This window comes from Peromyscus maniculatus, chromosome 3 (assembly GCF_049852395.1).
Source record: "Peromyscus maniculatus bairdii isolate BWxNUB_F1_BW_parent chromosome 3, HU_Pman_BW_mat_3.1, whole genome shotgun sequence".
NCBI classification, from domain to species: Eukaryota; Metazoa; Chordata; class Mammalia; order Rodentia; family Cricetidae; genus Peromyscus; species Peromyscus maniculatus.
In genome coordinates, this window is record NC_134854.1 from 142,822,011 (window position 1) to 142,848,048 (window position 26,038).

Sequence of the window (26,038 nt, forward strand, 5' to 3'; positions counted from 1 at the left end):
GCAATTACAGAAATCCAATTGAAACCAAAGCAGAGACCATAGGCTAACTGTAACTGAATGTCCACTATCTCCAGGCACCACACTATTTATAAAAATGGTATAAACAAGGGCTGGCAAGATGGCTCAGCCGGCAGACACTTGCTGCCAAGCCTGACAACCTGAGTTAGATCCCAAAATCTACACAGGAAAAGGAAGAGAACTAACTCCCTCAAGTTGTCCTCTGGCCTCCACACATGTTGTAGGACTCACCAATTCCACCCTAAATAAATAAATTAAAAATAAATTTGTTTTGTTTTGTTTTTTGAGACAGGGTTTCTCTGTGTAGCTTTGCGCCTTTCCTGGATCTCGCTCTGTAGACCAGGCTGGCCTCGAACTCACAGAGATCCACCTGGCTCTGCCTCCCAAGTGCTGGAATTAAAGGCATGTGCCACCACTGCCTGGCTAAAAATAATTTTTAAAAAAGAAAGTAAACTGAGATAAATGCTTATACAAGGCATAAGACATCATGGAACACTGAAATATTTTAAACTACAGATTTTATTGAAAATACTTTGAATCATATTTTTGAAAAAAAAAATTGATAAAATGTCAAACTTTTTTGACTTGAGTATCATTTTGGTTTTGCCCACTCTCGATAAAGTAGCACCTTTGTCTTAATGACCATGTTTACTTAAGAGCCCGGGCTGTACTGCCTCCTGGTGGTCATCACTTGGAACATGTTCACACACAGCTAAAACACAAGTCAATAACTGCCATCGTGTATGTAATTTGCTGCCTCCTTCCTGCCCCACCAAGAAGGAATGCACGTCAGTGAATGCTTTTGATGCAGCAGGAAACACGTTCTTCCACTGACACTTAGCCAACCTCTGCAAAACATCTCTTCCTGAGTTTTTGTCATCGTTGTCTGTTTGTTTTTTAGACATGGTCTCTTGTAGCCCAGGCTAGCCTGGAACTCACCATATAGCACATAGTGAATGTGCACTTCAGATCCACCTATACCTCTCTCCAATGCTGATTACAGATGAGCCACCGTGCCTGGCTTTATGTAGCCTTAGGGCTAGAACCCGGGGTTCTGTCCCCTGGACTAGCACTTCACCAGCTAAGGTACATGCTACCTCTGACCTTTTATTTATTTTCATGTGCACTGGTGTTTTGCCTGTGTGAGGATGTCAGAAGTGCCAGGACTGAACCCAGGGCCTCTGGAAGAGCAGCTAGTACTCTTAACCACTAAGACATCTCTCCAGTGCCCCCATTACCGTCTTTTTAAAGAGCAAAAGGCCTGTCAATATGTAAAAGAAAAGCAGGAATGTCTCCAAGTAATCCAGGCTATAGTTCAGAAGGTCCAACAGTGAAACAGCAAGGTCAGTGCAAGCCCAGACTTTCAGCATCCCAATTTATCACTGCTTCATTTTGTTTTTTTTCTTTCCCTTTCTAGTTTTGATGTTTGTTGTTGTTTTTTGGAGACAGGGTCTCACTAAGTAGCCTTGGATGGCCTAGAACTTACTATGTAGACCAGGCTGGCCTTGAATCACAGAGCTCTACCTGCCTCTACCTTGAAGTTGTGGCAATCCTCCTGTCTCTGCCTCCCAAGAGCTGGGATTACAGATGTGAGCCATCATGCCCTTAACACCATCTTTATAAAAACAAATACCACTACTCGGGCTAACTCCACGTCCACTGCCTGGGAACAGGTGCCCGTGCCTCAGGTCCCGGAAAGCCGACCTCACCAGAAAGTAGACATCAACACAGCCTGAGCTCGTTCTCCAGACCGAACACTTTAGACTTGAGCTCCTTCAGCTCTCCCTGTATCCTGTGAGCTCTTCTGTTGCTGTCACGAACTTCACACAGAATGGCAAGGTCCTGGTTTCCCTGGGCATTCGCCGTTGCCTACAGAGTTGAGCAAAGAGAGAAAAAAGAAGGAATCATGGCATCAGCTAAGGGAGAGAAATCAAGTCACAAAGAACAGACTATGCTGGCTGGCTCCTTCTTTACATATGATAAATGCAATCCTAAATTCCTCAGTGACTAATTTTAAAATGAAAATGTTTAATTGGTCAAAGGGCTTCAGAGAAGAAGGCAGACCATCAAGAGTTCAGATCATCCTTGGCTACCTATGCAGTTCGAGGACAGCCTGGGCGACATGACACCATTTCAAAAACAAAACCAAAACAAAATAAAAGGGCAGTGAAGCTTGGGATAGAGATTCATAAACAACTAACCACAGGCAGAAAGACCGGAACAGCATCGTGACATCACTCTGGTTAGTAAAGGCACTTGCCGCCAAGCCTGGGGATCTGAGTTGGACCTCAGGAGCCACATGGTGGAAGGAGTGAACTGACTTCCACAAGTTGTCCTCTGACCTCCACACATGTACCATGGCATACATACCACACACACAAATAAATAAACGTTAATAATAATTTTAAAAAAAACATGACCAATAAATAACATTATTGGTAATTTTGCCAAAAATGATAGAAAGCATTTCTTTCTTCTTTTTTTTCTATCAACTTTGTTCAGAACAATAGCAACTAGTTAGGACTTAACAGTGATTATTAAATCTCCACCAAAGGTCTCAAGATACTGATGCTAAAACGTATCTGGGAAAGTACATCATTAAAAACAGACAGTTTTTTTTTTTTTGAGAGAATAGTGTGTGTGTACACACCCGTGCACACCCATGCACACGAGAGTGAAGGTCAGTGAATGACACTGGGTGTCCTCAGGTACTCTCCACTGCTGTGGGATGGTCTGTATGTCAAATTGCTCTGATTGGTCAATAAATAAAACACTGATTGGCCAGTGGCCAGGCAGGAAGTAGGTGGGACAAGGAGAGAGGAGAATTCTGGGAAGCAGAAGGCTGAGGTGGAGAGACACTGCAGCCACCGCCAGGACAAGCAGCATGTAAAGACTCTGGTAAGCCACCAGCCACATGGCAAGGTATAGATTTATAAAAATGGGTTAATTTAAGATATAAGAACAGTTAGCAAGAAGCCTGCCACGGCCATACAGTTTATAAGTGATATAAGCGTCTAAGTGATTATTTTATATGTGGATTGTGGGACTGCGGGGCTTGGGGAACCTGGAGAGAAGCCCTCCAGCAACACTCCACCTTTGCTGTCTTGTTTCTGAGACACGGTGTCACTATGCAGTCCTGGCTGCACTGGAATTTGCTATGAGGATCATATACTGGTCTCGAATAAAGGTGTGGGCCTGACAGATAGTCTCTCAGTGAACCTGGAGGTCACTGCTTTGGCTACACTGGCTGGCCAGCACATCCTGGGCTCCTTGTCCTCATCTCTCAGCACCGGGTTACAGATGTGTGTCTGGGCTTGGATTTCACGGCTGCCAGGGATCTGAACCCAGGTCCTAATGCTCGCACAGGCAGCAACTGTCCTCACTGGGCCATCTGTCCAGCTCCCCTCCCCCAAACCTAATTCCTTTCATCTGGTTGAACTGGGAAGAGTGGTAATTTGTAAGTTGTCTGTTTTTTCAACAGAGTGTTCCTGCTGAACTGATGTTCAGAGGATTCAAGGATTTCAAGGATACTCATCTGTTGGTGTCCAAGTAAGGCCACGGCACATCCTTCCGGGTTTCTGTAGTGCCACTGACTTGTTATTTTCACACACACACTCTACTGAAATCCACACCACATCCTTGGCCATCTTCTGAGGAACCCTCCTGGCCACCCCCGTCGCCCTCTCCTAACTCTATAAGGAGCAAAAGTACCTTATAGAGCATTTGCTCCAGGTCTTTCAGCCTCTGTCGAAGAACCTTAATGTCCGTCTTGAAGCCTTCGACTTCCAGGATGCGTCGCTGCTCCAGGGCCTCGTAGCGCTTTGTCATTATCTGTAAGCGCTTCCCCATCTTGTTGGAGCGATCCTAAAAACGGGTGATGAGGAGTTTATGAAGAGGAGAGAATCATTCCCCAGAGCCGCCTGCATGTCGTCACAAGTGTGAGAGCACCACATACCTTGAAGATCTCCCTCCTCACCCCCTCTTCCTCCCGGATTCGAGCAAGTTCCTCTTCTAGGGAAATGCACTGTTCTTGGTACATGTTGGACAGCTTTTTCTCTTGTATTAGCTTATCCTTTAGAGACTGTAGGCCAAAGGGATAAAAAGGTTTAATGTTCAGCCCTATCTATAATCAGGTATTTCTTTTAATTTATTTATTTTTATGTGTATTGGTGTTTATGTATGTCTGTGTGGGTGTTGGATTCTGGAGTTACAGACAGCTGTGAACTGCCATGTGGTTGCTGGGAATTGAACCCAGGTCCTCTGTTAGAGCAGTCAGTGCTCTTAACTGCTGAGCCACCTCTCCAGCCCCATCAGGTAATTCAAAATAACACTGTGGTAAAGAAGGGAGGAAAAGACTTCCAGAGCAAACATGAGGAACAGATTTGAGGAGACACCCAGGGCCCTGCCATGTCCGTACTTGCCTCTCTGGACTTTCTCTCAAGTGTACATAAGTGGATATTTTTCAGATAAAACAACCCAGATGGCCTAGTTAGGGTTTCTATTGCTGTTATGAAACACCATGAACAAATGGGGGAGAAACGGTTTATTTGGCTTACACTTCCACACCGTAGTCCACCACTGAAGGAAGTCAGGGCAGGAACTCAAGCAGGGAAGGAACCTGGAGGCAGGAGTTGATGCAGACGCCATGGAGGGGTGCTGCTTGCTCCTCATGGATTGCTCATCCTACTTTCTTACAGAATCCAGGACTACTAGCTCAAGGTGGCCCCACCCACAATGGGATGGGCTTTCCCCTATCAATCAAAATTAAATACCCTACAACCTTGCTGCCTACAGCCCAATTTTTTTGTTGTTGTTGTTTTGTTTTGTTTTTCAAGACAGGGTTTCTCTGCTGTGGATGATTGATTGATAAATAAAACACTGATTGGCCAGTAGCCAGGCAGGAAGTATAGGTGGGACTAGCAGAGAGGAAAATTGAGAGAACAGGAAAGCGGAGAGGAGGAGATGCCAGCCTGCCATCCAGAGAGCATCATGTAAAGGCAGCAGGTAAAGCCATGGAACACGTGACAACATATAGATTAACAGAAATGGGCTGAGTATAAGAGTAAGAGCTAGACAATGGTAGGCCTGAGCTAATGGCCGAGCAGTTTAAATAATATAAGCGTCTATGTGTTTATTTTATAAGTGGGCCATGGGGTTGCTGGGGCTTGGCGAGACCCAGAGATAAAAACTCTAGCAACATTTCTCCGTATAGTTTTGGTGCCTGTCCTGGAACTCACTCCGTAGACCAGGCTGGCCTCGAACTTACAGAGATCCGCCTGGCTCTGCCTCCCGCGTGCTGGAATTAAAGGCGTGTGCCACCACCACCCGGCTACACAGCCCAATTTTTATGGAGTCATTTTCTCAATTAAGGCTCCCTCTGTTCCCCTCCTCCCATCTGATAACTCCAGCTTGTGTCAAGTTGACATAAAACTAGCCACACAACAGATGCAGTGCTCATACCCTGTAATCCTAGCACTCTGGAGGTAGAGACAGGAGGACCACATCCTCAGCTACGTAGTCAATTAAAAGCCAACTCTGGGCACATGAAACCCAGTCTCAAAAAATACAAGTATTTTTGGCTGAGAAGAACCACAGAATGGAGCTCAGAATTTGTTTTTAAGTAAGACATCATATGTCTTAACTCTTTGAAAAGAAGCATTAATAACATGTATCACATATGCTCCATGGAGGAGCCAAAAATCAGTCCTTAGACCTTAAACCAGGGGCCAGCGAGACAGCTTAGTGACTAAGGCATTTGCCACGCTGCCTGGGCCCCACATGATGGAAGGAAAGAACTGACTCCTGCAAGTTCTCTGCCCTCTACATTCACGTCATGGTATGTTCATGTGTCACAAGAGTGACAGATACATACAAACATAACACATAAATAAATGCAATTTTTAAAATTAGAAAACAAAAACAACCCAAATCAGTCCATATACACAAGTGACACCTGTAATCTACTACTCTGGAGGCAGATGGAGAATTATTGGAGCCCAGGAGTTCAAGCTCTGCCCAGGAAACAGCAATGAACCACCCACTTCAAAATAATAAGCTGGTGTGGTAGCACATACCCAGAATCCCAGCACTCAGGAGGCAGAGGCAAGATCAGAAGTTAAGGCCATCTTCAGCTACAGTGAGTTAGAAGCTAGCCTGGCTACCTGAAACCCTGTCTCAAGAGGCCAAACAAAGATAAGAGATAACCTTCACATCTGACTATGTTACTTCCTTATACAATCCTTCCAAGACATAATCACTAGCACTATGTTTATATTCCTTACAGTGACCTGCACAGCCATCTAGGACTGTTTCTGCCAGCCTTCCAGGGCTCGCATGTCAGTTCCTCCGGGGTTTTTTCTTTCTCTTGTGGTACTAAGGATTAAACCTAGGACCTTGTGTACAGTAGATGTCTACCAGTGAGCTACACTGCCAGCCCTCCCTTCTCCTTGTTTATTTCACAACCATGAGAACATCCCTCTCCTCAAACATATTCCAGGAAGCTAAACATTGCCAGGGATGCCCTCCCCCTAATCTACATTGCAGGTCTCAGCAAAAGCACCAGGCTTAAGAGGGTGTCCCCAGGTCCCCTTCTAGTGGGGTTCCAACAAGTAATACAATTGTTACATAATTCTTATCAATATAAAATTACTTGATAAACTATGATTTTTCCTTGTTCACTAAACTATAAACACAATGAGAAAACACTCTGTCTAACTTACTAAAACAGTGCTGTCCCCAGAGTCTGGACCATTTATGGAATTAGGAAATGAAGTGTAATATTTTTGTTTTGAGACAGGGTCTCACTCCATAGTCTGGTCTTAAATCCTGTCTAGTTTAGTATTTCAAATCCTCAAATACCATCATGATCAGTTACTTTTTGTTATCTATTTCATGACGTTATTGCTACTTAGCTTCAGGAACTGAATGGATCTTATATAACAATTTATATTACTGAAATTCTCCAAGTCTCTGACAGAGTCTCATGTAGCTCGGGCTGGCCTCAAACCCACTATTCAGCCAACAATGACCTTGAATTTGTGATCCTCCCATCTCTAATCTTCCAAATGCTGGGATTAGAGGCATGAGCCATCACACTGGCTTTATGCAGTGCTGGGGATCAAACCCAGGGTCTCTGTAAGCTGTGCAAGCATTCCACCAACTGAGAGGTTTTCAACTCTTCCAGAAAATAATGGCATTACCTTAATATATTCATTCTGAGTATGATGAGTCTCATGTAAAACTGGAATAACTTTCCCAAGTTTATCTTCTTTCTTCTTACAGTGCACTCTGTACTGCTTAATCTTCGACATCAAGAGATCTTTTTCAAGCATCCATACCTTCTCTTTATTTTGGTTTTCAAATCTTAGCTGTAGAAAGTCTTTGGTGCTTTCATAGAGCAGGTCTTGGGTATGATGGAGACTATGAAAAAAACCAAACAAACAAACAAACAAAAACCCCACAATTGTGAACATGAAGATGCTCACACTGCTTAGCTGAAATACAAGGCTATTCCAAAAGAGCTTCTTTAAAAACTGTACAATATGAACTCCCAAACAGTAGCAGTTTTAGGGGCTGGAGAGATGGCTCAGCGGTTAAGAGCACTGGCTGATCTTCCAGAGGTTCAATTCCCAGCAACCACATGGTGGCTCACAACCATCTGTAATGAGATCTGGCACCCTCTTCTGGCCTATAGGCATAAATGCAGGCAGAACACTGTATACATAATAAATAAAATCTTTAAAAAAAATAGTAGCAGTTTAAAAAAAACACACAGCATATTTTTCCTGAGCAAAAGATAGCTGAATTTTTTCCTTACCACCAGAATAAGGACAGTACCAACTACTGGAAATACAAAAGCACTGACGAGTCCTGATGACTGTTCTTGATACTTGAAATTTAAAAAACAAATGATCTTTGGGGCTGGAGAGATGGCTCAGTGATTAAGAGCACTGATTGCTCTTCTGGAGGTCCTGAGTTCAATTCCCAGTGACCACATAGTGACTCACAACCATCGTAAGTGAGATCTTGTGCCCTCTTCTGGCCTGCAAGGGTACATGCAGGCAGAATACTGTATATATAATAAATAAATAATAAAAAAATGATGTTTGTATCTCTAAAAAAGAATATCCTCAGAAGCTGGCAACTTTATTGGGTTAACACCAACATCTAGAAAAGTATTTACTATAGTAAATGATGCAATTGACTGCAAGAGATTTAAATACCATAAAGCAATCACTATAACTCCAGACCAAACAGTAGCTCTTTCCTGAGTAGCAGGACACATATGCAACTTTTTTAAAAAATTTATTTATTTTTATTTTATGTACATTGGCATTTTGCCTGCATGTAGGTCTGAGTGAGGATGTCAGATTTTTGAGTTACAGACAGTTGTTAGCTGCCATGTGGGTGCTGAGAATTGAACCCGAGTCCTCTGGAAGAGCAATTGGTGCTCTTAACCACTGAGCCATCTCTCCAGCCCCGACACATATGCAACTTTTATGTTCACAATTACAAACTGTTTGAAAGTATGCAGATTAGGGGCTGGAAAGATGGCTCAGTGGTTAAGAGCACTGGCCGCTCTTCCAGAGGTCCTGAGTTCAATTCCCAGCAACCACATTGTGGCTCACAACCACCTATAATGAGATCTGGTGTCCTCTTGTGGCATGCAGGCAGAACACAGTATACACAATAAATAAACAAATCAAAACAAACAAACAAAAAAAACCCCTAGATTACGGAGTAGGAGGGGACAAGAGAAAGTAAAGGGGGTGAATATGATCAAACTGTATTATGTACATGAATGAAAATGCCAGAATGAAATCCACTATTATATATAATTTGTATAATTAATATATGCTAAAAAAACATTTAGAATATCACAGCTGGGCTGATGTGCTCACATACTAGAACACTTGCCTAGCTTGTATGTAGTCCTAGGTTCAAAACCAAGCACTGTAAACATACATAAAATAAAAGCAAAAAAAATAAGTGACACCCAAGGACAGTCATTAATGGCCTAGGGTTTCAGGCCACTCAATAGCCTTAGGATGATGCATCTAACGAAAGGAACTGAGCAGACCTGTACAATACGCAGGATGGCTTTTTACCTGCTGGAAAACTAATACAAAGTCACCATTATTTAGGTGGAGATAGCTCAGTGGCTGAGAGAACACACTGCTCTTCTGGACTCCATGGGCAACTGCACTCATACATACACAGATTCATCCATACACAAATAATTAATAACTAAAGTGAATCTTTTTGTTTACTTTTAAATCACATATTGTGAGCTGGAGTATAGCTTTGTAGTATAGTGCTTGTCTTGCATGCATGAAGCCCCAAGTTTAATACCCAATACCAATATCACCCTCCACCCCAAAATAGCCAGGACTGGTGGTGTGCGACTTTAATCCCAGAATTTGGGAGGTAGAGAGAGGCAGATCTCTATGAGTTCAAGGCCATCCAAAGCTAAATAGTGAAACCTTATCTTAAAAAAACAAAAAGCCCAAAATGAATAAAATTAGGGCTGAGAATGTAATTCAGTTGGCCCAGCATATACAAGGTCCTGGGTTCAATCCTCAGCACCAAATAAACGGGTACAGGGGAATACTCCTGTAAGCTTAGCACTTGGAAAGCAGAGAGAGGGACTAAGTTGTTCAAGGTAAACCCTTGGTCATATAGGGCTTTTGAGACCAGCCTGGCTAGAGACCTTGTCTCAAAAAAATAAATAAATTTGGGGCTGGAGAGATGGGTCAATGGTTAAAGATATCTGCTGCTCTTCTAGAGGACCCAGGTTCAATTCCCAGCACCCATAGGGCAGTTCACAACCATCTGTAATTCCAGTTCATAGAATCTGACATCCGTTTCCTGCTTCCTTAGGCACCAGGCCCGCATGTGGTGTACAGACAGACATTCAGGCAAAACACCCATACATGGAGCTGGAGAGATGGCTAAGAGCACTGGATGCTCTTCCAGAGGTCCTAAGTTCAATTCCCAGCAACCACATGGTAGCTCACAACCATCACTAGTGGAATCTAATGCCCTCTTCTGGCATAAAGTCATACATGCAGATAGAGCACTCACATACATAAAATAAATAAATCTTTATTTTAAAAAAGCACCCATACACACAAATAAATAAATACTAAAAAAAAAAAAAAAAAAAAGCTCAGTTGGTAAAGTGCTTGCTGTATAATCAGGACGACTCCCCTGAACGTCTCCCCAGAGTCGACATGAAAAAGCCAGACATGGTGGCACACACTTAAACTCCAGTGCAGGGGAGGTGAAGACAGCAAGTCCCTGAGGCTAATCCCTGTGTTCCAGGCCAGTGAGAGACCTTGTCTCAAGAAACAAGAAAGAGCACCCAAGGCTGACCTCTGGCCTCCACACCACACACACACACACACACACACACACACACACACACACACACCCCTACACACTTACACACACATATAGACTAAACATGAGGCCGGGGTGCTGATGGATACCTTTAACTCCAATACTTGGGAAGGTAGAGGCAGAAGGATCTCTCTCTGTGTTTTCAAGGCCAGCCTCCACTAAATAGAGTATCAGCCAGCCAGGGCTACACAGTGAGATCCTGTTTCAAAAATAAAAACAAAATTAAAACCAATTAAGCCTGTTTAATGGGGAAAGGAGATGGTGAGGTGCGACTTAGCAAGGATCATCAAGTACTCAACATGCCTATCTGTGGCTACTATAGGTCTTAGGGTAGGTCAGAGACTGAAGAGAAAAACCCTAGGGACAAAGATGTAAGTACAATATATGGTGGGAGGGCCATCATGAAGGCACACTAGCTGGGCAATAGTGGCACAGGCCTTTAATCCCAGCACTCGGGAGGCAGAGGCAGGTGGACCACTGTGAGTATGAGGCCAGACTGGTCTACAGAGTGAGATCCAGGACAGCCAGGGCTGTTAAACAGAGAAACTCTGTCTCGAAAAAAAACAAGGAAAGAAAGGCACACTAATCATTATAATCATTATGGGAATGTGGATTTGGTCTGAGTAAGTCTTCAGTTCAGGGGTTACTGTGCCTAGTGACATGCTTGCTAAAACAATTGTTCCTCAAATTAGTTGTCTGACTGAAGCACAAACTGAACTGAAGCAACATGGGAGGGGCTGAGGCCAGAGGTGCCAGGAAGTGAACTAGGTCCTTCTCAGGAGCAGCGAATGCTCGCAACTGCTGAGCCATCTCTCCATCCCCATAACCACTAATCTTTTTTTTTAATAATTTACTTCTCTTTTATGTGCATTGGTGGTTTGCCTGCACATATGTCTGTGTGGCGGTGCCAGATCCCCTGGAACTGGAGTCACAGATGGTGGGGGCCACCTGATGTGCATGCTGGGAACTGAATCCAGATGTGCTCTTAACAGTAAGCGGAGCCATCTCCTAAGCCATTCAGAAAACAGGATACCTGTTAGGACCGTAATTCTTGAGTCCTCACCTTTTAGTCAGCTCTTTGACTTTGTCTTGATTTCTCTGGTGCTGAACTTGTATCTCCTCAATTCGAATCCGTCTGTCCTCCATGAGTCCTTCAACTTGTTCTCTGGCAAGCTTTGTCTGCTCTTCCAGCTGCGCGTGAAGGGCTTCTACCTACACGGGCCAAGAGGAGTGAGTTAGTCAGCCATGCCTGCTTCTGGACTTCAGATGTCCGAAGGTGAGCCCTTCTTAGGAACAAAGTAAAACGGGGTGGGGTGGGGGCAAAACCTAAAACAGCAGCAAAACAGACAGATCTCAGCTCTGATTCTGTGTGTGTGTGTGTGTGTGTGTGTGTGTGTGTGTGTGTGTGTGTGCCTGTGCTGTGTTCATACATGTGTGTACATGTAAGTGAGTGAAGCGTCGCCTTCAATCACTCCCCACCTCCTATCTTTTTTTTAGGGGGGGGGGTTTCGAGACAGGGTTTCTCTGTGTAGCTTTGTGCCTTTCCTGGGACTCACTTGGTAGTCCAGGCTGGCCTCGAACTCACAGAGATCCGCCTGCCTCTGCCTCCCGAGTGCTGGGATTAAAGGTGTGCGCCACCACCACCCGGCTACCTCCTTCTATCTTAAAGCATGGCTTCTCACTGAATCACAAGCTAACCAACTGCCTAAGCTGAATGGCCAGTGAGCTCCAGGGACCTGCCTGTCCCCACTCCCCCAGTGCGATTACAGACATGTCTTGTCAGGCCAGTTTTTTTTTCTTTGAATATATATTTTATTTTTGTTGGTTTGTTTGTGTGTATGAACGTTTTGCCTGCACATATGTTTGTCTCATGTATGCCTGGTGCCTGCTGTGGAGGTCAGAAGAGGACATCAGAGTTACAGGAGGTTATCAGCAGCCATGTGGATGCAGGGAATTGAACCTGGGTCCTCTGCAGGAGCAGCCAGTGTCCTTAGCTGCTGAGCCACTGTTCCAGTCCCCAGCCCGGCTAGGTATCTGAGCTCAGGCCCTTCTGCTTTCTGACAGGCACTTTACCAACTGAGTCCTCTCCTAACTCGGAATTCCCTTTAGTTAATGCCGTATAAACGGTGTCGGGCTATATAAGAATCACCTCTTTGTCCACACTCAGCCCCTCATCTACACCACCCAAAGTAAGAGCTGTAGTCTTCCTACCCCATTATTCTCACTGCTCACTGTCTCCATTTGGACTTAGAGGACTGTCTTCCTTTTCAGATGCCCCAGTTAGCTGGGCAGTGGTGGCACACGCCTTTAATCCCAGCACTCAAGAGGCAGAGGCAGGCAGATCTCTGAGTTTTAAGGCCAGCCTGGTCTACAGAGTGAATTCCAGGACAGGCAGAGAACCCTGTCTCAAACAAACAAACAAAACAAAAAGGATGCCCTAGTTATACAGAAACATGGCGACTCTTCCAGTTTTGGTTTGAAAATGTAGAGCAAAATGGATGTAATGTAATTTCTTTCTTGGGGTCTGGCTGTTATGACTTTTGAGATACTGGCCAAAGGCAGAAATTTTTCAAGTCAACAGACCACTGCTCCAATAAGGACAGGAACATATTAAATAACATACAAATAACTTGTTGTGAGATAATTTGATTATACTGTGTAAAGATGTATCACTGTGATTAGTTTAATAAAAAGCTAAATGGCCAATAGCTAGGCAGTAGGATGGCAAGGACTTCTAGACAGAGAGCACTCTGGGAGGAAGAAAAGTAGAGTCATCAGTCAGATGGAGAGGAAGCAGGATGGACATTACAGAGTAAAGGTAACTGAGCCACATAAAAGAACAAAGATTAAAAGATATGGTTTAAGTTAGAAGAGCTAGTGAGACAAGCCTAGGCTACAGGCTGAACATTTATAATTAATAGTAGTCTCCATGTCATTTTTTGTGAGCTGATGGAACAAAGAAAAATCTGTCTACACATGGCATCCAATGTGGGACCAAGCATCCACATAAGGCCTAAGAAAGCTTAAAAAACAAAAAAAGTTCAGAACACACAATCAAATGCAACTTCCTAGTAACTACGGTCTCCTAGATAGGCTCAGCTGCCTGTGGGCTGGAGCCAGCCACCAGCAACATGTGCTAAGCTGGGCTGCACTGGCAGCTGACATGGTTTATAATTTGTCTCACAGGATCAGAATGCTGCAGATGCTAAGTAAAGACAGATCCAGACACATAAAACCTCTAAAAAGGTATAGTATGTTTTAAAATGTGTGTAGGCTTAAAAAAGAAAAGAAAATGGATATAGACAGTCATAGAAAAATAGTTTATAAATAATAATATAAAATCTTAAAAGAGAATAAAATAATATAAAAAAGATAAGCCATGTAAAGATGGAAAATACACAGAGAGTCTGGACCCTATATGATGTCTTATTGATTCTGAATTTTTTAAATGCTGATTGTTAATGAACAGAATAACAGCTGTTGAGAGACACTGGATTGTGAAAGGGACTGCTGAATTAAGCAGCCTAGATACTTTAGAAACGTCTTAACTTTAAAATGGAAGTAAAAAAAATGCATTACTTTGGGGAAGAGTTATGCTTTTGTTTCCACAGAAAACAAATGGCTGTGGATTCATTCAAGGTTAAAGAGGATCAGGTTTGTTCAGGGAAGACCTCCTGAAAATCCTGGCTACAGACATAAAGAAATAAACCTTAGGAGCTAGAGAGATGGCTCAGTGGTAAAGGGTACTGGCTGCTCTTCCAGATGGTCCTGAGTTCAATTCCCAGCAACCACATGGTGGCTCACAACCATCTATAACAATATCTGGTGCCCTCTTCTGGCCTGCAGGCATATATGTAGGCAGAACACTGTATACATAATAAATGAATAAATCTTTAAAAAAAAAAAAGAAAGAAACCTTAAACAACAACAACAACAAAAACTACAAGACAGGTGATGTATATTTTACCTGCTCGAATACAAAACAAAAAATTCAGCCGGGCGGTGGTGGCGCACGCCTTTAATCCCAGCACTCGGGAGGCAGAGCCAGGCGGATCTCTGTGAGTTCGAGGCCAGCCTGGGCTACCAAGTGAGCTCCAGGAAAGGCGCAAAGCTACGCAGAGAAACCCTGTCTCGAAAAACCAAAAAAAAAAAAAAAAAAAAAAAAAATTCACCTTTTACTTGCTTGTGCTCAACACACAGCCCATACTTGTGTTAATGCAAATATGTATGTTACCTTTGAAAGTTTGTATGTTCTCAGAGCAAGGGGACCAAATAGTAATGAAAACGGGTGGCCCCAGTGATTCAGCTTCTCAGATGCCTCTATTGCAGTTTCGTCGGAGTTCTGCATCCAGAACAGCTTCAAGGCCACTGGCTGAGATGGTCCAGCCTCAAAAAGACTGTCCAGTCAGAACTCCAGATAAGCCTTGCACTTTCCCATCACACAGAGACTGAACAATAGCTAGCTCTCCCAGAACTTGATCATTATCCCAATTTTCTCAGGGTCCCCAGAAGTTATCATTGCCCCCAGACAACAGAAAGCATTCTAGGGCACAAAACCCACATTCCCAAGAGGTGGGATGGATGGTTTTTAGTCGTTTGATGGGTTATGGACGTTTGTCATCATTTAGGAAGGTTGGTTACAAATTGTTACTAGTCATGGTCAGGGAAAAAGCTAAACAAAGGAGATTAGATTCAGGGATCTCTTTCTAAAGGGAAAAAGGGAGATAAGGAAAATGATGAGATAAAAGGGTGGGTTGTTGAGTCTACTTTGGTATGGATCTTTGTATATTGACAAAAATTTAAGGTTGTTTTGTTATACTGTCTATATGTTTCTACTCTTGTTTAAGATATTTTTGTATATTGGTACAAATTTAAGGTTACTTTTGTTATATTTTATATATGTTTCTAGTCTTATTTAAGGTATTATACCTATGCAGCTCATTTAAAAATGTAATGTAAAGTTTTAGTCCTTGAAAGCTATTTAAGATAAAAAAGTAATACAGGTTAATAGTCAACTATAACTATCAAAAGTATAGTCGTGTTAGGTATGTTTTCAAGGTCATACAGATATATATTTTAGAGAGATAGGTGATCTTTAAACACTTCAAAGACCTACAGAATATGGCATTTTAAATGTTTTAATAATGTATGGCTTTCCATGATAGACACATCTGCTCCTGGCAGCACCAATTTACTTCAAAAAAGGATGATGGGCATCAAAGAACCTCCATATGGAGTGTACTTTCTTTGTGGCAAAGTTAGCCATTTGGGCAAAGAAACTGCCTTTGCCTTGACTGCTGACAGTACTTGCTGTCCAAACTGGACAAACAGGACACACAAAGTGATTGCCAAACTTTGCCAAGACAGGGTAGGACAATCCTTCAAAAATTTCCTGCTTTACAGAAAAGTCTGTCAGATAGTCTAGGCCTGTAATGTCTCTGTCATTTCATAGTTTTGGAAGTTGCTTGGTCTGCACTTTCTGTTCACTCAGGTAATATTATATCCTCCTGAGATCTTTGATAGAGTTGAAGACTAGATAGTTATAGTTGTCCTTAGTTATGATAGAAAGTAAATTAGGTACAAAACTTGGACTCAACATATAGTATTAATAATGGAGTATTTTCTCTGAATTTACCAAATGCAAATAGACTGGGTCATTTTAAATGTTTAATTCTTACCTGATAATTGTTCTTATTGTATGTAGTTTTACTATGTTAGAGTTAAAATTCTTTCCTTTTCATTCAGACAAAAAGGGGGAAATGCTGCAAGATATTTGATTATACTGTTTAAAAATATGTCACTGTGATTGGTTTAATAAAAAAGCAAAATGGCCAGTAGCTAGGCAGGAGGTATAGCAGGGACTTCTGAACGGAGAGAGTTCTTGGAAGAAGAAAGGTGGAGTCACCAGCCCGATGGAGAGGAAGCAGGATGGACATTACAGAGTAAAGGTAACTGAGCCACGTAAAAGTACATAGATTAAAAGATGGTTTAATTTAAGTGAGAGGAGCTAGTGGGACAAGCCTACACTATAGGCCGAGCTTTTATAATTAATAATAAGTCAGCCGGGCGGTGGTGGCGCACGCCTTTAATCCCAGCACTCGGGAGGCAGAGCCAGGTGGATCTCTGTGAGTTCGAGGCCAGCCTGGGCTACCAAGTGAGTTCCAGGAAAGGCGCAAAGCTACACAGAGAAACCCTGTCTCGAAAAACCAAAAAAAAAAAAAAAAAAAAAAAAAGTCTCTGTGTCATTTTTTTGTGAAAGAAAAATCTGTCTATACCCAGTAGTAAGTTAGTGATGTATTATTTTCCTAGATTTTAGAACATATGCACTAAATAAAAGAATATTAGCACATATGCACTAAATGAATGAATATAACCCCAAATGTTGATTTGTCATACAGACAAACTTTCCTATGCTACTCTCTATATAGTCCTCCGGGCAATCACAAAGTAAATTCTAGCCAAGCATGGTGGTAGACATCTTGAATCTCACATTCAGGAGGCAGAGGCAGAGATAGGAGGAGCTCTGTGAGTTTTGGGTCAGCCTGGTCAACACAGCATGTTCCAGACCAGCCAGGGCTACATGATGAGATCTTGTTGCAAAACAAGAACAAAACAAAATGGGAACTCATACTTTAGGATTGTTTGGTTAGCTAGGGCTTAGGATGTAAACTAAAGGTTACCAGAAGCATTCTAGAATGTTCAAATAGATAACAGTGATTTTAAAGTATAAGTGCTATGAGGCCATTCTCTCCTGAGAAACCCACATCTACTCTAGGGCATGCATTACTATTCTCCCCTTGCCTCCTTCCAAATATGCACCATATACAACATCCATATGATCACACACACACACACACACACACACACACACACACACACCACCACCACCAACAACAACAACAACCACCACCACCACCACCACCACCACCACCAACAACAACAACAACAACAACAACAATAAAAAAAACCCTCTGTATAGTTCCAGATCTGTACAGTATTAGGCTGTCAGAGGCAGTGTAACGGGCTACTGAACTATAGTTATGCCATCTTGTGAAAGTATTCCTGCCGGGCGGTGGTGGCGCACGCCTTTAATCCCAGCACTCGGGAGGCAGAGCCAGGCGGATCTCTGTGAGTTCGAGGCCAGCCTGGGCTACCAAGTGAGCTCCAGGAAAGGCGCAAAGCTACGCAGAGAAACCCTGTCTCGAAAAACCAAAAAAAAAAAAAAAAAAAAGAAAGTATTCCTAAGAATACTTTAAGTGCTAAAACTATCTTGGGTAAAGTTGTCTTTGGTCACTCAGATCAACCATAAATTCACCATAAATTCCTAGTGTAAACTGGTCTCTGGACCAGCCATAAATTCTACACAATGTGTCCCTAACTTAAAGGTTATGAGAACTGCCTAACCACTGAACTGCTACATTTCCACTTCTGTAAACAACAGCTGCTTGCTGCAGATGTCCACACTGCCTTTCTGTATACGTCACAATTGCAGTTTTTGCCTTTAAAAACTCCAACAAATCGGAGGCAGTGACTAATTGCCTCCATATGACTTATTCATGTATCTCAGGAGTTTTTCTCTTTAGGTATGCCATACAACAGAATCCCTCGCTCGGACATCATCTCTCTTAGAGGGATGGGGAGATATAGAGATAGGGTTTTGCTAAGTTGCCCTAGTTGGCCTGGGGTTCCCTACATAGAGCCCAGCAGGCCTCAAATGTATGACAATCCTCCTGCCTCAGCCTCCTAAGTACTGGGATTACAGGAATATGCCACTATCTAGGGCTTTCTCTCTGAAATTAATGTTCACATTTAAATCTATATTTTAAAACTATCTCTAAACTAGGTGTGGTGATGTATGTCTTTAATCCCAGAGGCAGGTGGATCTCTAAATTTGAGGCCAGCCTGGTCTACATAGTGAGCTCCAGGACAGCCAGAGCTGTGTAGACAGACCTTGTCTCAAAACAAAACAAAACAACAACAACAACAAAAAAAAAACTATCTCTAACTTTGCTTGAAAAAAAAGTGCTCAAACATTAAGAATAATCTCAAATTTCTTGGCCCTGGGATGCCCGAACGCAACACAAGTGCAAAGAGACAGTTCTCATATGATAGCAAAGGTGCATTACACACAGCTAAAGGTGTGCAGAGAAACCACTTTGGTCTGTCCAGACCAATGTATCACCTGCAGAATGAGTGTCTGTACTTCCCTCTGGTATCGCTCAGTTAGGTCTTCCTTTTCTTTTATTGTTACTCTTTTTTTGTTTACTTTAGGACCTAAAATAGAAAACAAAAGGTCATCAAACTCTGATCAGCTCTTCTTCCTGCTCCTCAATCATTAGCACTAACCCTGTAGGAGAAGGAAGGAAAAGGACACACTGGAGACCTACAGCGCTCGAGTCCCAGGCGGAATCTCTTAAGGGAATTCTGCAGCATTTCACCTGGTAATCATAGTCATTTTCTGGCAGAATGTTCCTCTGGAGTTGTGAATATTTTCTCAGTAAAAGCCCAATTTAAACACTTTGGTTATGACACACCACACAATTGTCAAAAGAAAAGGTAACAAATAACAAAAATTGAATGAGTTCACTAGAGCCTGGGAAGGCACAGCGGAGGACGGTGGGGGAGGATGGCTGATGGGCAGGGGTGCAGCTGGAGAAACTTCTAATGTTCTCTGACACAACAGTGTAACTACAACTGTGTGTGTGAAAATGGCAAGAAGCAGACAGGGCTACACAGTACTTACCAACTACCCGATCACTAACACAATGCAATTACACATTACAGTGCCACACTGAACTCTATAAATATGTGTAACTGTCCAGTTAATTAGTAAGAATGTATGGTGTTTGTTTTGTTTTGTTTTTTGAGACAGGGTTTCTCTGTGTACTCCTGGCTGTCCTGGAACTCGCTTCGTAGACGAGGCTGGCCTTGAACTCACAGAGATCTGCCTGCTTCAGCCTCCCGAGTGCTGGGATTAAAGGCGTGCACCACCACCACCCGGCAAGAATATATTTTTTATTTTTTGTTTTTTGTTTTGTTTTTTTTTTTGTTTGTTTGTTTTTGAGACAGGGTTTCTCTGTGTAGCTTTGTGCCTTTCCTGGAACTCACTGTGGAGACCAGGCTGGCCTCGAACTCACAGAGATCCACCTGCCTCTGCCTTCCTAGTGCTGGGATTAAAGGCCTGCACCACCACTTCCCGGCCAAGAATGTATTTTTTAAAAAGCAAAAGAAAGTTGTTCTAAGGAGCTGGGGAGACAGCTCAGTCAGTAAAGTGCCTGTTGTGTAAACAAGGGGACCCGAGTTGAGATCCTCAGCACCCAGGTAAACAGCAGCCAGGTCCACACACCCGATACCCCAACACCAGCAAGGCAGAAGCAAGAGGATCCCTAGAGCTCACTGGACAGAGTCTAGCCAAGTCAGTGAACGCCAGGGTCAGTGAGAAGCTCTGTCTCAAAAAGGTGAAGACCCCTGACATAAACCTCTGGCATCCACACAAATGCACACCCATACACACATGCCTCCATATGAACATACACACACAAAACAACAAAAACTCCTTACATTAAACAATAGTTTATTCTTTGCATAGTTCTAGAGATGTATGGTATAAGACTGCCAGAGGCATCATTATGAACAACACTATCTCTGTCTAGTAGGAAAATCTTCTAATCACTTGCATTGGGATTTTCAATTCAACATCAGTGAAAATTTCTAGAACAAGTGGTTACCTGCTTTGAAAGCGGAAGGCTCATACTGTTCACACACATGTACACCCTGGACAGTCTTTTGGAGAATGCTTACCTAAAGAAGAAAAAAGGTATAGAAGTAGTCTCAATATGTGTGAAATTGCAGTTTTTAGCCTTAGTTCTACAGATCCAACATTTATAAATTAAATTGCTTAAAACTGATATAATCATGTACTCTCATTACATTTATACGAAAGGTAACATGTACAAAATAATTTTTTTGGATAAAATCCAGTGTTAATACAAACTAACAATAAATAAAAACACAGAGCTACTTAATAAAATATATTTTGAGAATTACTCTGTGAGGAAGGTGTAGTGGCGCACACCTTTAAACCCAGCACTTGGGAGGCAGAGGCAGACGGATCTCTGTGTCCAAGGCCAGCCTGGTCTACAAAGTGAATTCCAGGACAGCCAGAGAGGGATGTTACACGGAGAAACCCTGTCTCAAACCTCCCCCCAAAAAACCCAAAACAAATAAAACAAAAGTAAGGTGTTCTTTGACAAGGACATTAACAGTAAAAATATGCACATTAGATACATATGGTAATACTACAGAGAAATTCTTTAAATGTGAAAAGGCAGAGAAGCAAGATGGTGTGCCCCTGTGATCCCCATATTTGGGTGGCTAAGACATGCAGATGACAAGTTTGAGGCCAGATTGGGGTACTTCCTGAGGTCCAGACTTGCTTGGGTTACATATTCAGACCTGTCCATTCTCCACTCCCCCCAAAACAGGGTTTCTCTCTGTAGCTCTGGCTGTCCTAAAACTTGCTGTATAGATCAAGCTGGCCTTGAAATCAGAGATCCTCCTGCCTCTGCCTCCCGAGTGCTGGGGACTAAAGTATGTCTCACTATCTGTGTGTTCATGATAAAGACCATTATTAATTTATAATCAGTAGAAAAAAGATTTAAGGGGTTGGGGATTTAGCTCAGTGGTGGAGCCCTTGCCTAGTAAGTGCAAGGCCCTGGGTTTGGTCCTCAGCTCCAGAAAAAAAAAAAAGATTTAAAAAGAAATTAAGAACTGAAATGTCTTCTTCACAAAGACTACATTGCTTTCTTCTCTAATCTCAGCAACAACATCTGTCCCTCTAAGCTTTAGTTTTCTTTTTGTTCTTCTCTGGTGTAGTGCTGGAGATAAACTAAGCACCTCATACTAGCTAGGCAAGGACTCTAGATATGGCCTAACCCCAGGGTTAAGTTTCTTTTCTTTTTTTTTTTTCTTAAAGCAAAAGAAAAGTACATTTATTCATCAACAGTGATACAATTTGGAATTAAAGCATACAATGAAAACAAATAAACACTTCTGAGTGTTTTCAAATTCCTGGCAAGTTACTCTTTTTAAGAATCAGGGACAAGACTGGGCAGCGGTGGCATACACCTTTAATCCCAGCACTCCAGAGACAGAGGCAGGAGGATCTCTTGGAGATTGAGGCCAGCCTGATTACAGAGTGAGTTCCAGGACATCCAGGGCTACACAGAGAAACCCTGTCTCAAAATACCAAAAAAACAAAAAGAAAAAAAAAAAAAAAAGAATCAGAGGAAAAAAAAATCAGTATCCACTGGCATTCTGAGTTTTCAAAATATGATCCTTCTAACAATATCCTCTTCACAATCCCTATTTTGAATAGCAAAAATTCTTGTTTAAAGAAGAAAATATAAGGATCCTGGTCTACAGAGCAAGTTCCAGGACAGCCAGGGCTACACAGAGAAACCTTGTTATCAAAAAAAAAAAAAAAAAAAAAAAAAAAAAGGAAAAGAAGAAAATGTACTAAATTTAGTAGCACTGACAAAGAACTACACAGGAAGCATAATTTAAAATCCAGGTCTCCCAGTAAGGTAACAGCCCTCCTGAAATGACTCGTGGGACTATTTAGGACTCATTTTGCACTGAAAATGTATTATACCTTGAGAGAGCATTCAGAGATTTCTTTTAAATTTTTAATTTACTTATTTTATGTGTATGGATGTTCTGCCTTCGTGTACATGTCTAAGAAGGTGTGTGATGCCCTGGAGTTGGAGTTACAGATGGTTGTGAGCTGCCATGTGGGTGCTAGGAACCAAACCCAGGTCCACCGGAAAACAAAATGTGTTCTTAACCGATGAGCCATCTCTTCAGCCCCTCATAAGTTTCTTTTTGTTTTTTTCCCTCTGAGACAGGGTTTCTCTGTGTAGCCCTAGCTGTCCTGGAACTTATTCTGTAGGCCAGTGCTGGGATTAAAGATATGTGCCACCACCAACCAGCTTGTTTTGTTTTTTAAAGATTTATTTATTTATTTATTATATACACAGTGTTCTGCCTGCATGTATGCCTGCACACCAGAAGAGGGCACCAGATCTCATCATATTTGGTTGTGAGACACCATGTGGTTACTGGGAATTGAACTCAGGAAGAGCAGCCAGTACGCTTAACCTCTAAGCCATCTCTACAGCCACCACCACCCTGCCCCCAAGCATGGTTTTTTAATAGTGCAAAAAAAAATCTTCAAAAGGTTTTTTGCAGAGAAAAGCTTTAAACTTCCAGTAGATACTGGTTGCTAACTACTCTCCACGCAGCATCTCTAACAAGTAGAGACGCTCTGACTACAGACCCTCACCGTGTCTTGTAAAAGTCACACTCATCATACCTTAGCAGCAAAGATTACTTACTTTGTGGGGAGGCTCCTTATAAAAATAGGTCACTTCACCGGTGTCTGTTCCCACAAGAGCTAACAGATTCTGAATCTTTTTCTTGTCTTCCAGTTCCCTGCAATTCTCATAAAAAGTAGACATTATATACCCCAGGTAAGTAACCATTTCTATTTAAAAGATTTCCCTTCTGGCTGGGTGGTGGTGACACACTCCTTTAATCCCAGCACTCAGGAGGCAGAAGCAGGTGGATCTCTGTGAGTTCAAGGCCAGCATGGTCTACAAAAGTGAGGACAGCTAGGGCTACACAGAAAAACCTTGTCTTCAAAAAAGAAAAAAAAGAAGAACCAGGCGGTGGTGGCACTTGGGAGGCAGAGGCAGGTGGATCTCTGTGAGTACCATGGGAGCCTGGTCTACAGAGTTCCAGGATAGGCTCCAAAGCTACAAAAAAATCCTGTCTCAAACACACACACACACACACACACACACACACACACACACACACACACACACACACAAGATTTCCCTTCTGGACAATTGTGCACACACCTTTAATGTTAGCACTCAGGAGGCAGAGGCAGGAAGATCTATGAGTTCAATGCCAGCCTGGTCTACATAGTAAGTTCCAAACCAGCCAGGGCTACATAGTAGTCTAAAAACAAGAAAACAAAACCAACAATGATAACAACAAAAGACAGGATTCAAAAGATTTCATTTCTGATTTTTTTTTTTTTTTTTGAGATAGTCTCACATATCCCAGGTTGGACTTGAGCTTGTAAAATATAGCCAAACATAACTCTGATCCTTCACCTTGCTGTCTGCCTTCACCCTGCTGTGTGCCTATGCCACACCCAGTTTATGCAGTGCTAGGAACTGAACCAGAGCTTTGTGCATGCTATGTGTGGTGGTTTGAAAAAAAAAAAATGGTCCCCAAAGGGAGTGGCACTATTAGGTGTGGTCTTATTGGAGGAAATGTGTCACTCTGGGGTCTCTTTTGCTCAAGCTTCCCTCAATGTGACACTCAGTTCACTTCCTCTTGTCTGCAAGATGTAGAATTCTCCAGCACCATGTCTGCCTGCATGCTGTCATATTCCCAGGCACCATGCTCCCCATCATGACAATAATGGAATGAACCTCTGAAACTGTAAGCCAGCCCTAATTAAATATTTTCCCTTATAAGAGTTGCTGTGGTTATAGTGTCTCTTTACAGCAATAGAAAACCTAAGACAAGTTGGCACCAGGGACTGGGGTATTTTGCTGTGGTAGGGCTGACCATTTTTGTTTGTTTGTTTGAATTTTATTATTTTTATTCCATGTACATTGGTGTTTTGCCATGAGTGTCAGGTCCCCTGGAACTGGGATTACAGACAGCTGTGAACTGCCATGTAGGTGCTGTGACTCGAACCCAGGTCCTCTGGAAGAGCAGTCAGTACTCTTGATCGCTGTGCCCCCTCTCCAGCACCCTGACCATGTTTTTGTTTAGAGGAATTTGGACTTTGGCACTTTGGATTAGGAAAGCAATGCTTAATGGGCCATAAGAGGAGCATGGAAGACAATGGTTCTGACAATGACTTGAACTGTCCAGAGCTGGCTCAAGAGGTTTCAGAGGAGAATTTCAGTATGGTGCCTAGAAATCAGTCTTGTGATATTTTGGTCAAGAAAGTGGCTGCTTTTTGCCCTTGACTAAGGGTCTGCCTGAGGCTAAAGTGAAGAGTTTTGGATTAATTCTATTGGCAGAGGAAATCTCAAAACAGCCTAGGACTGACTCTGTCATATGGCTATTAGTGTTAACTCTGATGAAGATTTATAATGAAAAGGAGCAAGCTGAGCAAATAAAAATATAAAATGTAAGTGAGCCACCGCAATTAAATGTTTTTCTTTGTAAGAGTTGCCATGGTCATTGTGTCTCTCTACAGCAACAGAGACCCCAACTAAGACACTATGAAAGCTCTCTACAACTGAGCTATATCCCCAGCTTCTGAGGTTTTAAAAATGACTATAACTACAAGTTAAAAAAGAAAAAGATCAGTCTATACCTCAGCTCCAGCTATTAAAACATTAGGTATTTTTGCCAGGCAGTGGTGGCAAAAAACTTTAATCCCAGCACTTGGGAGGCAGAGCCAGGCAGATCTCTGTGAGTTCAAGGCCAGCCTGGTCTACAGAGTGAGTTCCAGGACAGGCACCAAAACTACACAGAGAAACCCTGTCTCAAAATAAATAAATAAATAAATAAATAAATAAATAAATAAATAAATAAATAAATAAACAAACATTAGGTATTTCAATTCAGGAATCCAGAGAAGGAGCCTGGGAATAATTTCTTGGCTGTTTCTAGAAGGGAACTATAGTGGGTCTTCCTCTTCAGCAATAAGGAATATAGCCTGCTCATGGCTCACAGTTCACTCGCCCTTCAGAACTGCTCAAACAGAAAGGAACTTGCCTCCTTGCTTATGCCTCCCATTCCTCAGGGACAGTCTGCATTTAGTGCCTTCTCGGTGGGGCTCAGGGGAATAAGAGTCCATTCTCTTTGCCTCAATTCACATGGCTCTGAAAAGTCATTCAGCTTCAGAGTCCCTATGGTCCTGGCTGGGACCTGCTGTAACCAAATCACAGTAGAAGTTCTCCATCTGCCCAACCAGACTCCCCTTATTTCCTCAGAGGCAGCCTTCCTTAGCGTGCTCCCCCAAACATTCTGGAAGATCTTCACAGCTAGTGTCAGGAAGAGTCCAAGGAAGCAAACTACAAAGGGACTTTTCAAAGCTAATGACAGTGATGATCATGCTGTTCCTCAGAGCAAGACAGGTGAGGAGTAGTGGGGATAGCTTAAAACTTAGACTAATCAAGAAGGAAATGAGGCTGGGGACTGTACCACTGCCCTCCTCCAAAACAAAAACAAAAACATGAACAAGAATCCAGTCTCTGGCCAGCATGATGACTTAGTGAGTTAACATGCTCAAAGCACGAACTTGTCGCCTGAGTTCATCCCCTGAAACCTATGGTAGAGGGAAAGAGATGACTCCCAAAAGTTGTCTTCTGACCTCCACACATACACATACACCGTGCACACACGCGCCTGCTTGCGTGCTTTCTCTCACATACACTTCACAATGATAAGCAAACAAACAAACAAACAAACAATCACACCTGGCATGGTGGCCCACACCTTTAGTCCCAGGATTTGGGAGGCAGAGCTCTCTGTGAGTTGGAGGTCAGCTGGGTCTACATAGCAAGTTTTAGGCCACGCA

At 42.6% G+C, this 26,038-nt stretch overlaps 1 protein-coding gene across 2 annotated transcripts in view; it reads right to left on the reverse strand.

Annotated features, from left to right (window-relative positions):
• Positions 1–519: 519 nt before the first annotated feature.
• The window catches only part of Ccdc77 (coiled-coil domain containing 77), a 37,463-nt gene continuing 11,944 nt past the window's right edge, over positions 520–26,038 (reverse strand). For both annotated transcript variants that reach the window (XM_076567809.1, XM_076567810.1), the window contains 8 exons: positions 22,815–22,911; positions 20,148–20,220; positions 18,602–18,693; positions 11,483–11,631; positions 7,218–7,437; positions 3,974–4,099; positions 3,730–3,882; positions 520–1,887 (listed from right to left, as the gene is read on the reverse strand). In XM_076567809.1, coding sequence (XP_076423924.1) covers positions 1,741–1,887; positions 3,730–3,882; positions 3,974–4,099; positions 7,218–7,437; positions 11,483–11,631; positions 18,602–18,693; positions 20,148–20,220; positions 22,815–22,911 — 1,057 coding nt within the window. In that variant the 3' untranslated portion in view covers positions 520–1,740. The remainder of the gene's footprint in view (positions 1,888–3,729; positions 3,883–3,973; positions 4,100–7,217; positions 7,438–11,482; positions 11,632–18,601; positions 18,694–20,147; positions 20,221–22,814; positions 22,912–26,038) is intronic.